Source organism: Mastomys coucha, unplaced genomic scaffold (assembly GCF_008632895.1).
Source record: "Mastomys coucha isolate ucsf_1 unplaced genomic scaffold, UCSF_Mcou_1 pScaffold1, whole genome shotgun sequence".
Taxonomy (NCBI): domain Eukaryota; kingdom Metazoa; phylum Chordata; class Mammalia; order Rodentia; family Muridae; genus Mastomys; species Mastomys coucha.
This window is the reverse complement of record NW_022196891.1, coordinates 15,982,642-15,993,859: the sequence shown is the minus strand read 5'-3', so window position 1 is coordinate 15,993,859 and position 11,218 is coordinate 15,982,642. Positions and strand designations below refer to the sequence as shown.

General features: G+C 49.0%; 1 protein-coding gene across 1 annotated transcript in view; it reads left to right on the top strand.

The window, feature by feature from the left end:
- The window catches only part of Ralb (RAS like proto-oncogene B), a 45,503-nt gene that overhangs the window by 29,756 nt on the left and 4,529 nt on the right, over positions 1–11,218 (top strand). The window contains exons 3-4 of the mRNA XM_031380442.1: positions 3,362–3,570; positions 7,543–7,720. Coding sequence (XP_031236302.1) covers positions 3,362–3,570; positions 7,543–7,720 — 387 coding nt within the window. The remainder of the gene's footprint in view (positions 1–3,361; positions 3,571–7,542; positions 7,721–11,218) is intronic.

The window sequence follows — 11,218 nt, the reverse complement described above, 5'->3', positions numbered from 1 at the left end:
ACCACGCCCACCTTCCATCCCTCACACGCGTCGCCACGCCCACCTTCCATCCCACACACGTGTCACCACGCCCACCTTCCATCCCTCACACGTGTCGCCATGCCCACCTTCCATCCCTCACACGTGTCGCCATGCCCACCTTCCATCCCTCATTTTTTAAAGTGAATCTCAAATGTATTCGGTGACAGTGTCATACATGCATATACTCTGTGTGGATTGTATTCATTCTCCACTCTCCTGCTTCCCCACTTCCAGCTCTCCCTGTCTCATCCTAAAGAGACCCATCTATCTTCATGTCTATTCTGTGCGACCCACTGAGTTCAACTAGGGGTGCTTACATGGGCATCATAGGGCTGGTGTATTTTGAGGCACAGTATCATTAGATTGCTCAGGCTAGCCCCAAGCCTAGCCTCACCAGTGCTAGGCCGAGACAGCTCAGTGGCTAAGATAATCACCATGCAAGCATGGGGACCTGAGTTTGAACCCCGAGAGCCCAAGTAAAACCTGAACATAGTAGCGTCTGTAACGCCAGTACTTCTGTGGGAAGATCGGAGGTGCAGCAGGAGACTCCCTACAAGCTGGCCCAGCACACACACAGTGTCAGGAAAAGGAAGAGACCCTGACTCACAAGCAAGGTGGGAGGTGAAGGCTGATGGCCGAGGCTATCCTGTGACCTCCGCTTATGTGCAGCACGGGCTCTCCCACACTCCTACTCACAAACACACACACTCACACAAACTCACATATACGCGCACACACACGCACACACACATGCATACACACATATACACACTCACACATAAACACATGAACACACATACTCACATACACAAACACACCACATACACAAACACATATACACACACAAACACACACATATGCACACACAAGTACACATACGCACACACACATGCATACACACATATACACACTCACACATATACACACACTCACACACATAAACACACACTACATACACAAACACATATACACACACAAATGCACATATACACACGAATACACATACATGAACACATCTACACATACTCACATATATACATTCAAACACATACACACACAAACACACATATACACGTGCGCACACGTGCACACACAGGCATATATATATATACGCTAAATAAATGTAATTAAAATTTTTTTAAAGTGATTATATTTTATCAAGAGTTTGCTAAAGTCTCTTAAATTAGTTAATTTGTGTGTGTGTGTGTGTGTGTGTGTGTGTGTGTATCTTTATTACAAAAAAAGCATTTGGGGTGGCTAATTTGCTGTTTTTCTTTTTGGCAGCTTTTGGATTTGTTTTGTCTTTGGGGGGAATACATCCTTATATAAATAGGTAATAATCTCTACTGGCGACCTGCTGCCGAATGACACACTGTTATTCTAGAGTGTTCTACGTGCCCGTATATAGTTTGTGCAACAGCGAAGCATTCATTTGTGCAGCCAACCTTAGATGAGCATTTATTTGGGTAGGCCTTCATCTTTTGTGATGTCCTTTGGTGGCAACAGTGACCTTGATATTTTGGGCCACCGTTTCTGGAGATTAGATTCCTAGAAGCTAGATGTGGGGAGGGTCAGAGGATAAAATACTTTTCATTTTATCAGATGTTGACAGATCTCTCCGTGGGATGGTCCTGTCCGCTGTCCCACAGGGAGCCAAATGTCTTCCCCCAAAGCCTGTCTCTCAGGGCAGCTCTTCCTCCCTGTGTCTCAGGGCGGTTCTTCCTCCCTGTGTCTCGGGGCGGCTCTTCCTCCCTATCTCCTGCTTCCTCTTCTCTTCCTCCCTCCCTCTCTCCCTTCGCCCTCCCTCCTTTCTTTTGCACTAGTGAGGAGAGCATGTCTCCATGCTGGCTTTGGATGTTCTGTGGGATGCTCCCATCCGTGTTAAGGCGTGCTCAGTGCGCTGTGTGCAGCTCGAGTTCTGGTTAGCGCTCGCGTTGTGCTGCGCTGCGCTGTGCTCTGCTGGGCTCTGCTGGGCTCTGCTGGGCTCTGCTGGGCTGTGCTATGCTGCGCCTCTGTTGTTTTTCATTCTTGGGAAATCTAATTTACCACTTTTTTTTTTTTTACATGGCTTCTGGACTTTGAGTCATAGTTAAAAAAGGCCTTCTCTACTTCAAGGTAATAAGGTGCTTACCATGTCTACTTTCAGTGCTTGACTGGATTTATTTCTTACTTTACATGTATGTGTGCACAATCATGTATGCAGATGCATGTGGGGGGTGTGCACATACATGTGCCTGCACATGCTTGTGTCTACGGGGGCCAGAGAGCACCCCCAGGTAATGTTCCTTAGACATGATCCACCTTGTTTTTGAGACAAGGTCTCTCATTGGCCTGGGGCTCTCTGGGTAGGCTGGCCTTAGCTGTTCTTAGCTGGCCTTAACTGGCCTTAGCTGGCCTTAGCTGGCCAGTGTCACCTGTCTTCATGTCTCTGGACTGGGATTATAAGCATGCACTACTACCATGTCTCACTTTTTCTTTTTAGATTTATTTTTAATTCTATTATTTTTAGTTACACGTACCAGCGTGTAACTGCGTGGGTGTGTGCATACAAGTGCAGGTGCTCACACATGCTAGATGCCCTGGGTTCCCTGGAGCCACCCAAGGGCACTGTGGCCTGAACTTAGGTCCTCTAGGAGGGCCATATATACTCGTAACTGCTGAGCCCTTTCTCCAGCCTCTGACTTTTGTTGTTTGTTTGTTTGTAAGTGGGATATGGGGATCAAACTCAGTTCTTCATGCTTGATGACCAACACTTCACCCACTAAACCATCTCCCAGCCCCTCCGTTTGTTTTATTCTATGCTCTGGTTCCTCTTGCCACATTCCTCTGGGGTGATTTTTATAGTTCTGTTCATTATAAATACAGGTTGCCATTGTTTGTATTATAATTTTACGCTGTATTGACAGTGACATCACCAAGAGTTCTGCTTAGTGCCTGCCTTTCTTATCTGTAAAATGGGGCTGTCTGCTCCTGTTGTTGAAAGCTTAAAAAAAAAAAAATAGAAGAACTCAGAGCTATCAAGAAATGCGGGGTTCCCAACCATGGCAGAACATGCCTGCCATTCCAACATTTGGAAGGTAGAGACAGGAGGTTCAAGACCACCGTGAGCCACATGGTGTGACTCTGTCGGAGGAAGGAGGGAGCGGTGGGTCACTTGTATTCCTGAGTGTCTTCTCTGGGTGTGATAACTGTAGACTCTTAGTGATCGCAAAGCTGATTGAGTGTCTTCTCTGGGTGTGATGACTCTAGACTCCTAGTGATCGCGAAGCTGATTGTAAAGCATTCGGGTGTAGAATCGGGATGCCCGACTGTACTCCTTAACTCTGACTGTTTTCCCCAGTTTGTAGAAGACTATGAGCCCACCAAAGCTGACAGTTACAGAAAGAAGGTGGTTCTCGATGGAGAAGAGGTTCAGATAGACATCCTGGACACAGCCGGCCAGGAGGACTATGCGGCCATCCGTGACAACTACTTCCGAAGCGGAGAAGGCTTTCTGCTGGTGTTCTCCATCACGGAGCACGAGTCTTTCACTGCCACGGCCGAGTTCAGGTGTGCTTGACCGGGGAGAGCCTGGCCCTGACACCCCTTGCCAGGAGGTTGAGGCTTCGGGGGACCCGGGGTTGAGCGGCATGGTGATGGCTGGGCTCTGACGAGGAAGAACTCTGCCATAGGGTTCTCTGAATCTTGGTACACTTTGGTCTACTATTGCTTCTGTTTCCTTGGGCATCCATGTTTTAGGATTTCTGCACCTATCTTTTTAAAAAGGTGTCCTTAGTTTTATTTATGTGTACTGGTGTTTTGCCCACATGTATGTCTGTATACCAGTGTGTGTGCCGTACATACAAAGGCCAGAGGGTTGTGGGTGTGCCAATGGACACCAAGGACTGTACAAGAGCAGCCAGTGACCCCAACTCCAAACTCTGTTAGAAAGAAACAGTGATGGGCTTCAGAGATGGCTCAGTGGCTAAGAGCACCGACTGCTCATCCAGAGGGCCTGAGTTCAAATCCCAGCAACCACATGGTGGCTCACAACCACCCGTAATGAGATCTGACGCCCTCTTCTGGTGTGTCTGAAGACAGCTACAGTGTAACAAATAAATCTTTGGGCCGCAGCGAGCAGGGACTGAGTGAGAGGGGTCGATTCCCAACAATCAGATGAAGGCTCACAACTATCTGTACAGATACGGTGTGTACTCATATACATAAAATAAATAAATAAATAAATAAATAAATCTTTAAAAAAATCTTTATTTAAATAAATAAATCTTTAAAAAAGAAAAAAAGAAACAGTGAGCATTGGGGTGTATTTTGCTGTAACTGGCTCCTCAATACATAAGCATTCCATTTTCTTATGTAATTCCATTTTTTTTTCATCTATTCCCCTTAAGAACATCTCTGTGTTAATCTACTTTTCCATTGCTCTGACAAAATACTTTTGCTAGTCTGCTCCTCAGAGAAGAACTTACTGTGGTTTGTGGTTTCTGTGACTACAAACCACGATCGTGTGGCCTGCGGCTCTGGGTCTGGGGGACCGTGCAGCATGGTGGGGTGTGATGCTGAAAGCGCATGCAGCACACAACAGCTGGGATGCAAAAGAGGGAGTCTAGAGTCCCAGGGTCCCCTTCCAGGGCACACCCGGAGACCTAGCTCCTTCCCACTAGGCCCTGCTTCCTAAAGGTTCAACCATTGTCCAGTAGCGCCTCAGACTGGACGCTGAGCCTAAAACATGCTTGGGGGGGACATTGAAGATCAGAAGCCTAACAGTATTCATTGCCTGGGACAGCTTGAAGCTCACTTTCAGGTCAGGCTGGCCTTGCACTTATAGAAACCTACCTGTGTCTACAAGTACAGGAATTAAAAGCATTGGCCACCATACCTGGAAGGTGACATTTTGTTTTAAGAACTCAATTGAGTCTAAGCTAAGGACTGAAAAGGGAAGCCAAACCCTATAGTTTGTCCCTGTAATCTTTCTTTACATTTATTTATTTATTTATCGAGACAGGGTTTCTCTGTGTAGCCCTGGCTGTCCTGGAACTCACTCTGTAGACCAGGCTGGCCTCCAACTCAGAAATCCGCCTGCCTCTGCCTCCCAAGTTCTGGGATTAAAGGTGTGCGCCACCACCGCCGGGCTTTACTTTTATTTTTATTTATTTTATATGTATGAGTGTTTTGTCTGCGTATGTATTTGTGTACACATACATGTCTGGTGCCTATGGAAGCCAGAAGTGATCATTGGCTCCCCTGGGACTAGAGTTGCAGAAGGTTGTGAGCGACCGTGTGGGTGCAGGGAATTGAACCTGGGTCCTCAGGAAGAGCAGCCAGTGTTCTTAACCACTGAGTCATCTCTCTAGCTACTACATGAATATGTGTGTGTGTGTGCGCGTGCATGCGTGTGTGTGTGTGCACGCACGCGTGTGTAAGGGTTAACCTTAACTGTCTTCTCTGTCCACGTCATTTTTTGAGGCAGTCTCTCAAGTAGTGAGGTTGGCTGGTGAGCAAGCCTGAGGATCCTCCTGTCTCCACCCTCCCAGAGCCGAGAACATAGGGCCTGCTTCCAGCGGTCCTGTCTGACTTTTTTTGTGTGGGTTCTTGGGAACAATCTCTTCACTCGGCCATCTTCCCAGCTCTTTTTCTCCATCCCTTAAAAATGTTTTTATTAGTATTTGTGTGGCGTGGCGTGTGTGTGTGTGGGGGGGGGTATGTGTGCGCCTGTATGTATATTCGTGCCACAGAGAATGTGTGGAAGTCGGGGAGGACTTGGGAGTCGGGGAGCTCTCTCCTGCCATGTAGGTCCCAGGGATTGAACTCAGGTAGTCAGGCTTGATGTCAAGCCCTCCTTCCCCACTGAGCCATCACAGCGCCTAAGCTTTAACACTCTCTTTCTTGTCACGAGCTCTGATGACAACCAAAGGGAAAGAGAGCCAGCTAAGCATTTCCTGAGATTTGGGCGGCAGCCTTGGTGAGCCAGGGAAGCAGCAAGGGGGAACTCAAAGGCTGATGCTAAGAAGGTGGTAGCGCCTGTGGTCTCGGGTCTCTAAAGAGCTGAAGGTCCCGGCTTGCTTTCTGCGGCCGCGGTGTGTGTATGGAGGAGACGGACAGCAAAGAACGCTGTGTGAGCAGTTGCGTCTGTGGATTTTTTTTTGAGCATTCAGGAAGTTTCTATGTGGGTAGCATTTTTGTGATCGCAACTGTGTTTCCTGTTTATAATCTGATTTTGATGTCATCCCAAAGATAAAGCAGGATACGTGTACACACTGCCTTTTATTCTCCCTTGTGCCTGTATTGGAATTATTAAGCATTTTTGTGATCTGTTGCTTTGGGTTTGATGGGGTTTTTTGTTTTGTTTGTTGTTGTTGTTGTCTTAAGTAGCATCTCATGAAGCCCAGGTTAGCCCAGGTTAGCCTTAAACTTACTACGTACCTAAGATGACCATGAACTTCTGGTCTTCCTGTCTTCACGGAGTGAGTACTGGGTTTACAGGCATATAGCACCATGTCTGCCTATAGAGTGTTGAGATGGAATGGGAGGGCTGTGTGTATGCAGTGGAAGCACACGCCAACTGGGCCACATCCCCAAGATTCACCGAGGGTACCTTCCTGAACTTCCCTCTCACCCTGGAAATCGGGGGGCTCTGTTGAGAGGCACACTCCTGACTTCTTGTATAGAAGTCTCTTTTGTAGGAGTATGGGGCAGAGAAATCTGTGCCGGGAGAGGCCAGGTGGTTATGGTAGATGAGAGCCAAGGGCCAGCCTGGAGAAGCCCCTGCTAGTACACCCATTTTGAAATCTCCCCAAAGGAATGATTTCTCTTGTTCTTTAGCCAGGCTTTTAAATGCCCTGTAAACCCCGAGGCATACTGGCAGCTACTTGTAACACTGACTTCATATGCTAGCTTTAAAATAAAACAAGACAAAAACTGTATTTATTTGTGCAGTGTGTACACACCGGCACACATACCATAGTTTATGTGGAGGATGGAGGACAACTTGCAGGAGCCAGTTTTCACCACTCATGGTGTAGATCAAACTCAGGCTGCGTGGTCCTCAGGCTGTGTGGTCCTCAGGCTGCGTGGTCCTCAGGCTGCGTGGTCCTCAGGCTGCGTGGTCCTCAGGCTGCGTGGTCCTCAGGCTGTGTGGTCCTCAGGCTGTGTGGTCCTCAGGCTGTGTGGTCCTCAGGCTGTGTGGTCCTCAGGCTGCGTGGTCCTCAGGCTGTGTGGTCCTCAGGCTGCGTGGTCCTCAGGCTGCGTGGTCCTCAGGCTGTGTGGAGCCAGCACTCGGCTGTGGAGCCTTCCCATTGCATCTCCTGATAGCTTTAGCGTTCTTTTTTGGTTTTGGTTTTTCGAGACAGGGTTTCTCTGTGGAGCCCTGGCTGTCCTGGAACTCACTCTGTAGACCAGGCCGGCTTCCAACTCAGAAATTCGCCTGTCTCTACCTCCCAAGTGCTGGGATTGAAGGCGTGAGCCACCACCGCCCGGCTAGCTTTAGTGTTCTTAACCACACGTTTCTTGCCGCACCGTCCCTAGGGAACAGATCCTCCGAGTCAAGGCCGAGGAGGATAAGATCCCACTACTGGTTGTGGGCAACAAGTCCGACCTGGAGGAGCGGAGGCAGGTGCCCGTGGATGAGGCCCGAGGTAAAGCGGAAGAGTGGGGTGTGCAGTATGTGGAGACATCGGCCAAGACCCGCGCCAACGTGGACAAGGTAGGATCAGTTCTGGAGGCCTCTCGGGAGCTGGCTTTCTGCGGTCTCAATACACAGCCGTCTTGCTTGGCTTTTAGTTTTATTTTAACTGTGTGTGTGTGTGTGTGTGTGTGTGTGTGTGTGTGTGTGTGTGTGTCTGTCTGTCTGTCTGTCTGTCTGTCTGTCTGCCTGTCCGTCTGCATAGGGGTATGTGAATGTAAGTGCTTACAGAAGCAAGAAGAATCCTCTGGAATAGAAGTTGCAGGTAGTTGTGAACTGTCTGATGTGGGCACTAGGAACTGAGTTCAGGTCCTCTGCCAGAGTGGCACTCTCTCCTGCCCACTCAGCCACTGTGGCTGCTGCCTCTACTGCCACTGCCTCCCCTCTTCCTCCTCCTCTTCTTCTTCCTCCTCTTCTTCCTCCTTCTCTTTCTTTTCTTCCTCTTCCTTCTCCTCCTCCTCCTTCTCCCCCTCTCTTTTCTTTTGACAGGGTCTCCTAACAGCCCCAGTCTGGCCTCAAGCTTGGCTATGTAGGCAGTGACGACCTCGGACTTCTGGTCCTCCTGTCTTTGTCTCCCCAGTGCTGGCATTACAGGTTTGTGCCACCACAGCTGACTTGTCATTTTCTGTTTTCCTTTTTCTTTTTTATTCATCCTTTTTGTCTTTTTGATAGTCTCACACAGGCTAGCCTAGAGCTCCCGTATGCAGGTGAAAAGAACCTCGAACTTCTGGTCTCCCAGCCTCCAGCCTTTCAGTGCTCGAATGGCAGGCGTGCACCTAGCACCAGGTTTAAGCAGTGCTGGGAAGGGAACCCGGGGCTCTACACAAATACAGGACCGCCCTGTGGTTTTTCTGTGACATCAGAGTTCAGAGTGTTAGCACACAGTTGAAGTAGGTGGCTTACGGCTGAACTTCACTCCGTTTTCACAGCCTATGGTGCGGGCTCTTACTTCACATCCTGGGCTTGTGAAATCAGTGCAGAGCTAGGGCAGGCAGAAGGGCTGTGTCTGCACCCAGTTATCTCTCTCTCTCTCTCTCTCTTCTTTTTCTCAGTTTCACACTGTAGCCCAGGCTAGTGCTGTGGGATGTCAGCCCCCCTCTTGGTTCCCTACCAGGGGGGATTGTTTGATGAGCTGCTTCTGGAGGAGGGCAAGGACTCTCGAGGGACATTCAGAGGGGTCTGGCTTTAAGCAGGGGCCAGTGCTCTCTGTAACCTGGGGCACAGGGAATTGTGTTCCGTCATCAGCTGGGTTTTTGGTGATCATGTGGGTCCCAGAGAATTGAGTTCAAGTTGCCAGGCTTAGTAGCAAGTACCTTGTCCTCGACTGTACCATTTCCTGGCTCTGTCTGCCTCCCTCCCTCCCTGTCTGTCTGTGTGTCTGCCTCTCTCCCTGTCTGTCTGTCTGTCTGTCTATCTATCTATCTATCTATCTATCTATCTATCTATCTATCTATCTATCTATCTATCGAGACAGAGTCTCATATGCTCTAGACTGACCTGTAGCTCTCATGGATGAAGTGCTATAAGGACAGGTGTGGACCATCCCACCGGATTTGTGGATGTCAGGGTGGAACCCAGTGTTTGACAAGCTCTCTCCCAGCCGCTGTACCGCAGCATCTTTGTTTTCTTTGCGTCGTTATCTGAACTCTCACATCGCTCCTCATGCTGATCAGGCTTCTGTTCCTTTGCTCCCTACCCGTTTCCTAGCTGAGGGGAGCGCAGGGGGCATCCAGGCATAGCCTTAGTCTTCTCTGGAGAGGAGGTAGGTGCACATTTGAGACAAGGCGTAGTCTGTCTGGTCATGGTAGCACAGGCTTTTGATCCCACTAACTGATAGGCAGGGGCTGGCAGATCTCTGTGAGTTCAAGACCAGCGTGGTCTACTTAAGGAGACCTTGTCTAAAGAACATAAACAACAACAAAACAACAAAAAGACTTTTTCAGCCTGAAAATGCTGATTTTTTTTTGAGGGGGTTGGAATCAGTGCTCTGGGATCTCATTCTGGCGGGGAGCGGGGGGTGCTACCCATCATCCTCTTTCCCTCCTCTCCCTGGACAACCTTTAACCTGCAGGCAAGACCCAGCAGGACCTTGTAACAGGTAGTTTCTTCAGTAAACACTTCCCTACAAAAAGGCCGTGGAGGTAGATGCTCAGCCCAGGCTCCGTGTAGGCAGCATTTCAGTTGAAGGCTCCACCGACCTCCCTGCCTTTCATCACAGGATGAAACCAGAGTCTGTGGCTTGGATCCACAGCCGTGCTAGCAAACTGGGTGTATATGTCAGCCTGAGACACTTGGGATCCCCTTCCCTGGGCCTGGGGTTCATGGTAAGCTCGTGTCTAGTGCCATAACAGGAAAGTGATCTTGTTATGCTTCATTTCTCATTGTGGGTGGTTGTGAGCCACCGTGTGGTTGCTGGGATTTGAACTCAGGATCTCTGGAAGAGCAGTCAGTGCTCTTAACTGCTGAGCCATCTCTCCAGCCCCATGATGCTTCATTTCTGAAACAGTAATTTACATACCCCAGGCTCGTTTCAAATTTGTTGTACAGTCAAGTTGACCTTGAACTTTGAACCTTTCTAGACCTGTGACATCACAAATGACCCCCCTCTCTGTTATAGTTTTAATTTTTTTCTTTAATAAAAATAATGACAGAATCTCTTCTACTCTAGGCTAACCTCTAGCTCAGTATGTAGCTGAGGAGAGCTTTGAACTTCTGATCCTCCTGTTTCTGCCTCCTGTGTTCTAGATTACAGGTGTGCACCACTAGTGCCTGGTTTACGAAGTGCTGGGGATCCCACCCAGGGTCTTGTGCATGCCGGGCAGGTGCTCTGCCATCTCAGCTCCAGACCCAGCCCTTGCTTGCTCTTCCCCGTGGCTCATCTCTGAGAATCAGCTTAGAGCTAGCGGAGATGGAAAAGCTTCTGTTCTTTGTCCTGCTTCCAGCTTCAGTGGGAAATCTGCAGTGTGTCTTTGCCGGGAGCATATTTTGTTTGCCACGGTTTAATCAGTCCCTTGGCGATTGCTGGTAGCAGAGGGTGAAACCCTAACCTCCCTGACGAACGACAGTGCCCATCTAGATAATGTGCAGTGGCTCTTCTCTTTCCGGATAATACTCCTCTTGGCAGTGGGGTGCGGGTGGAGGGGTGGAATGTGGGTGTGGGGCTGGGGGTACGTGAGGAGGAACACTGTGATAAGACTTCTTTTTCCTGCTCCTCCCAGCTCTCCAGTTCAGGAACCTGCCGCCTCCCTCATTCCTGCCCCTTCCTTTCCCAGATTTGCCCTTGGTGGCTTTCAAAGTAGGATTTGGGGAGGGCCAAGTCCTGTATAATGACACTTCAGCCTTTGTAGTCCTGACAAGGTACAGTGACATGGAGCAAAGCAGAGACTCACTCACCCTTTATTTCTTTTCTCTGTGTGTGTATGTATATACACATGTTCATACCATTACATGTGTGTGGAGGTCAGAGAACAACTTGTGCGAACCATGCTTAGTGGCAGGGGACTCTCTACCTGACGTGCG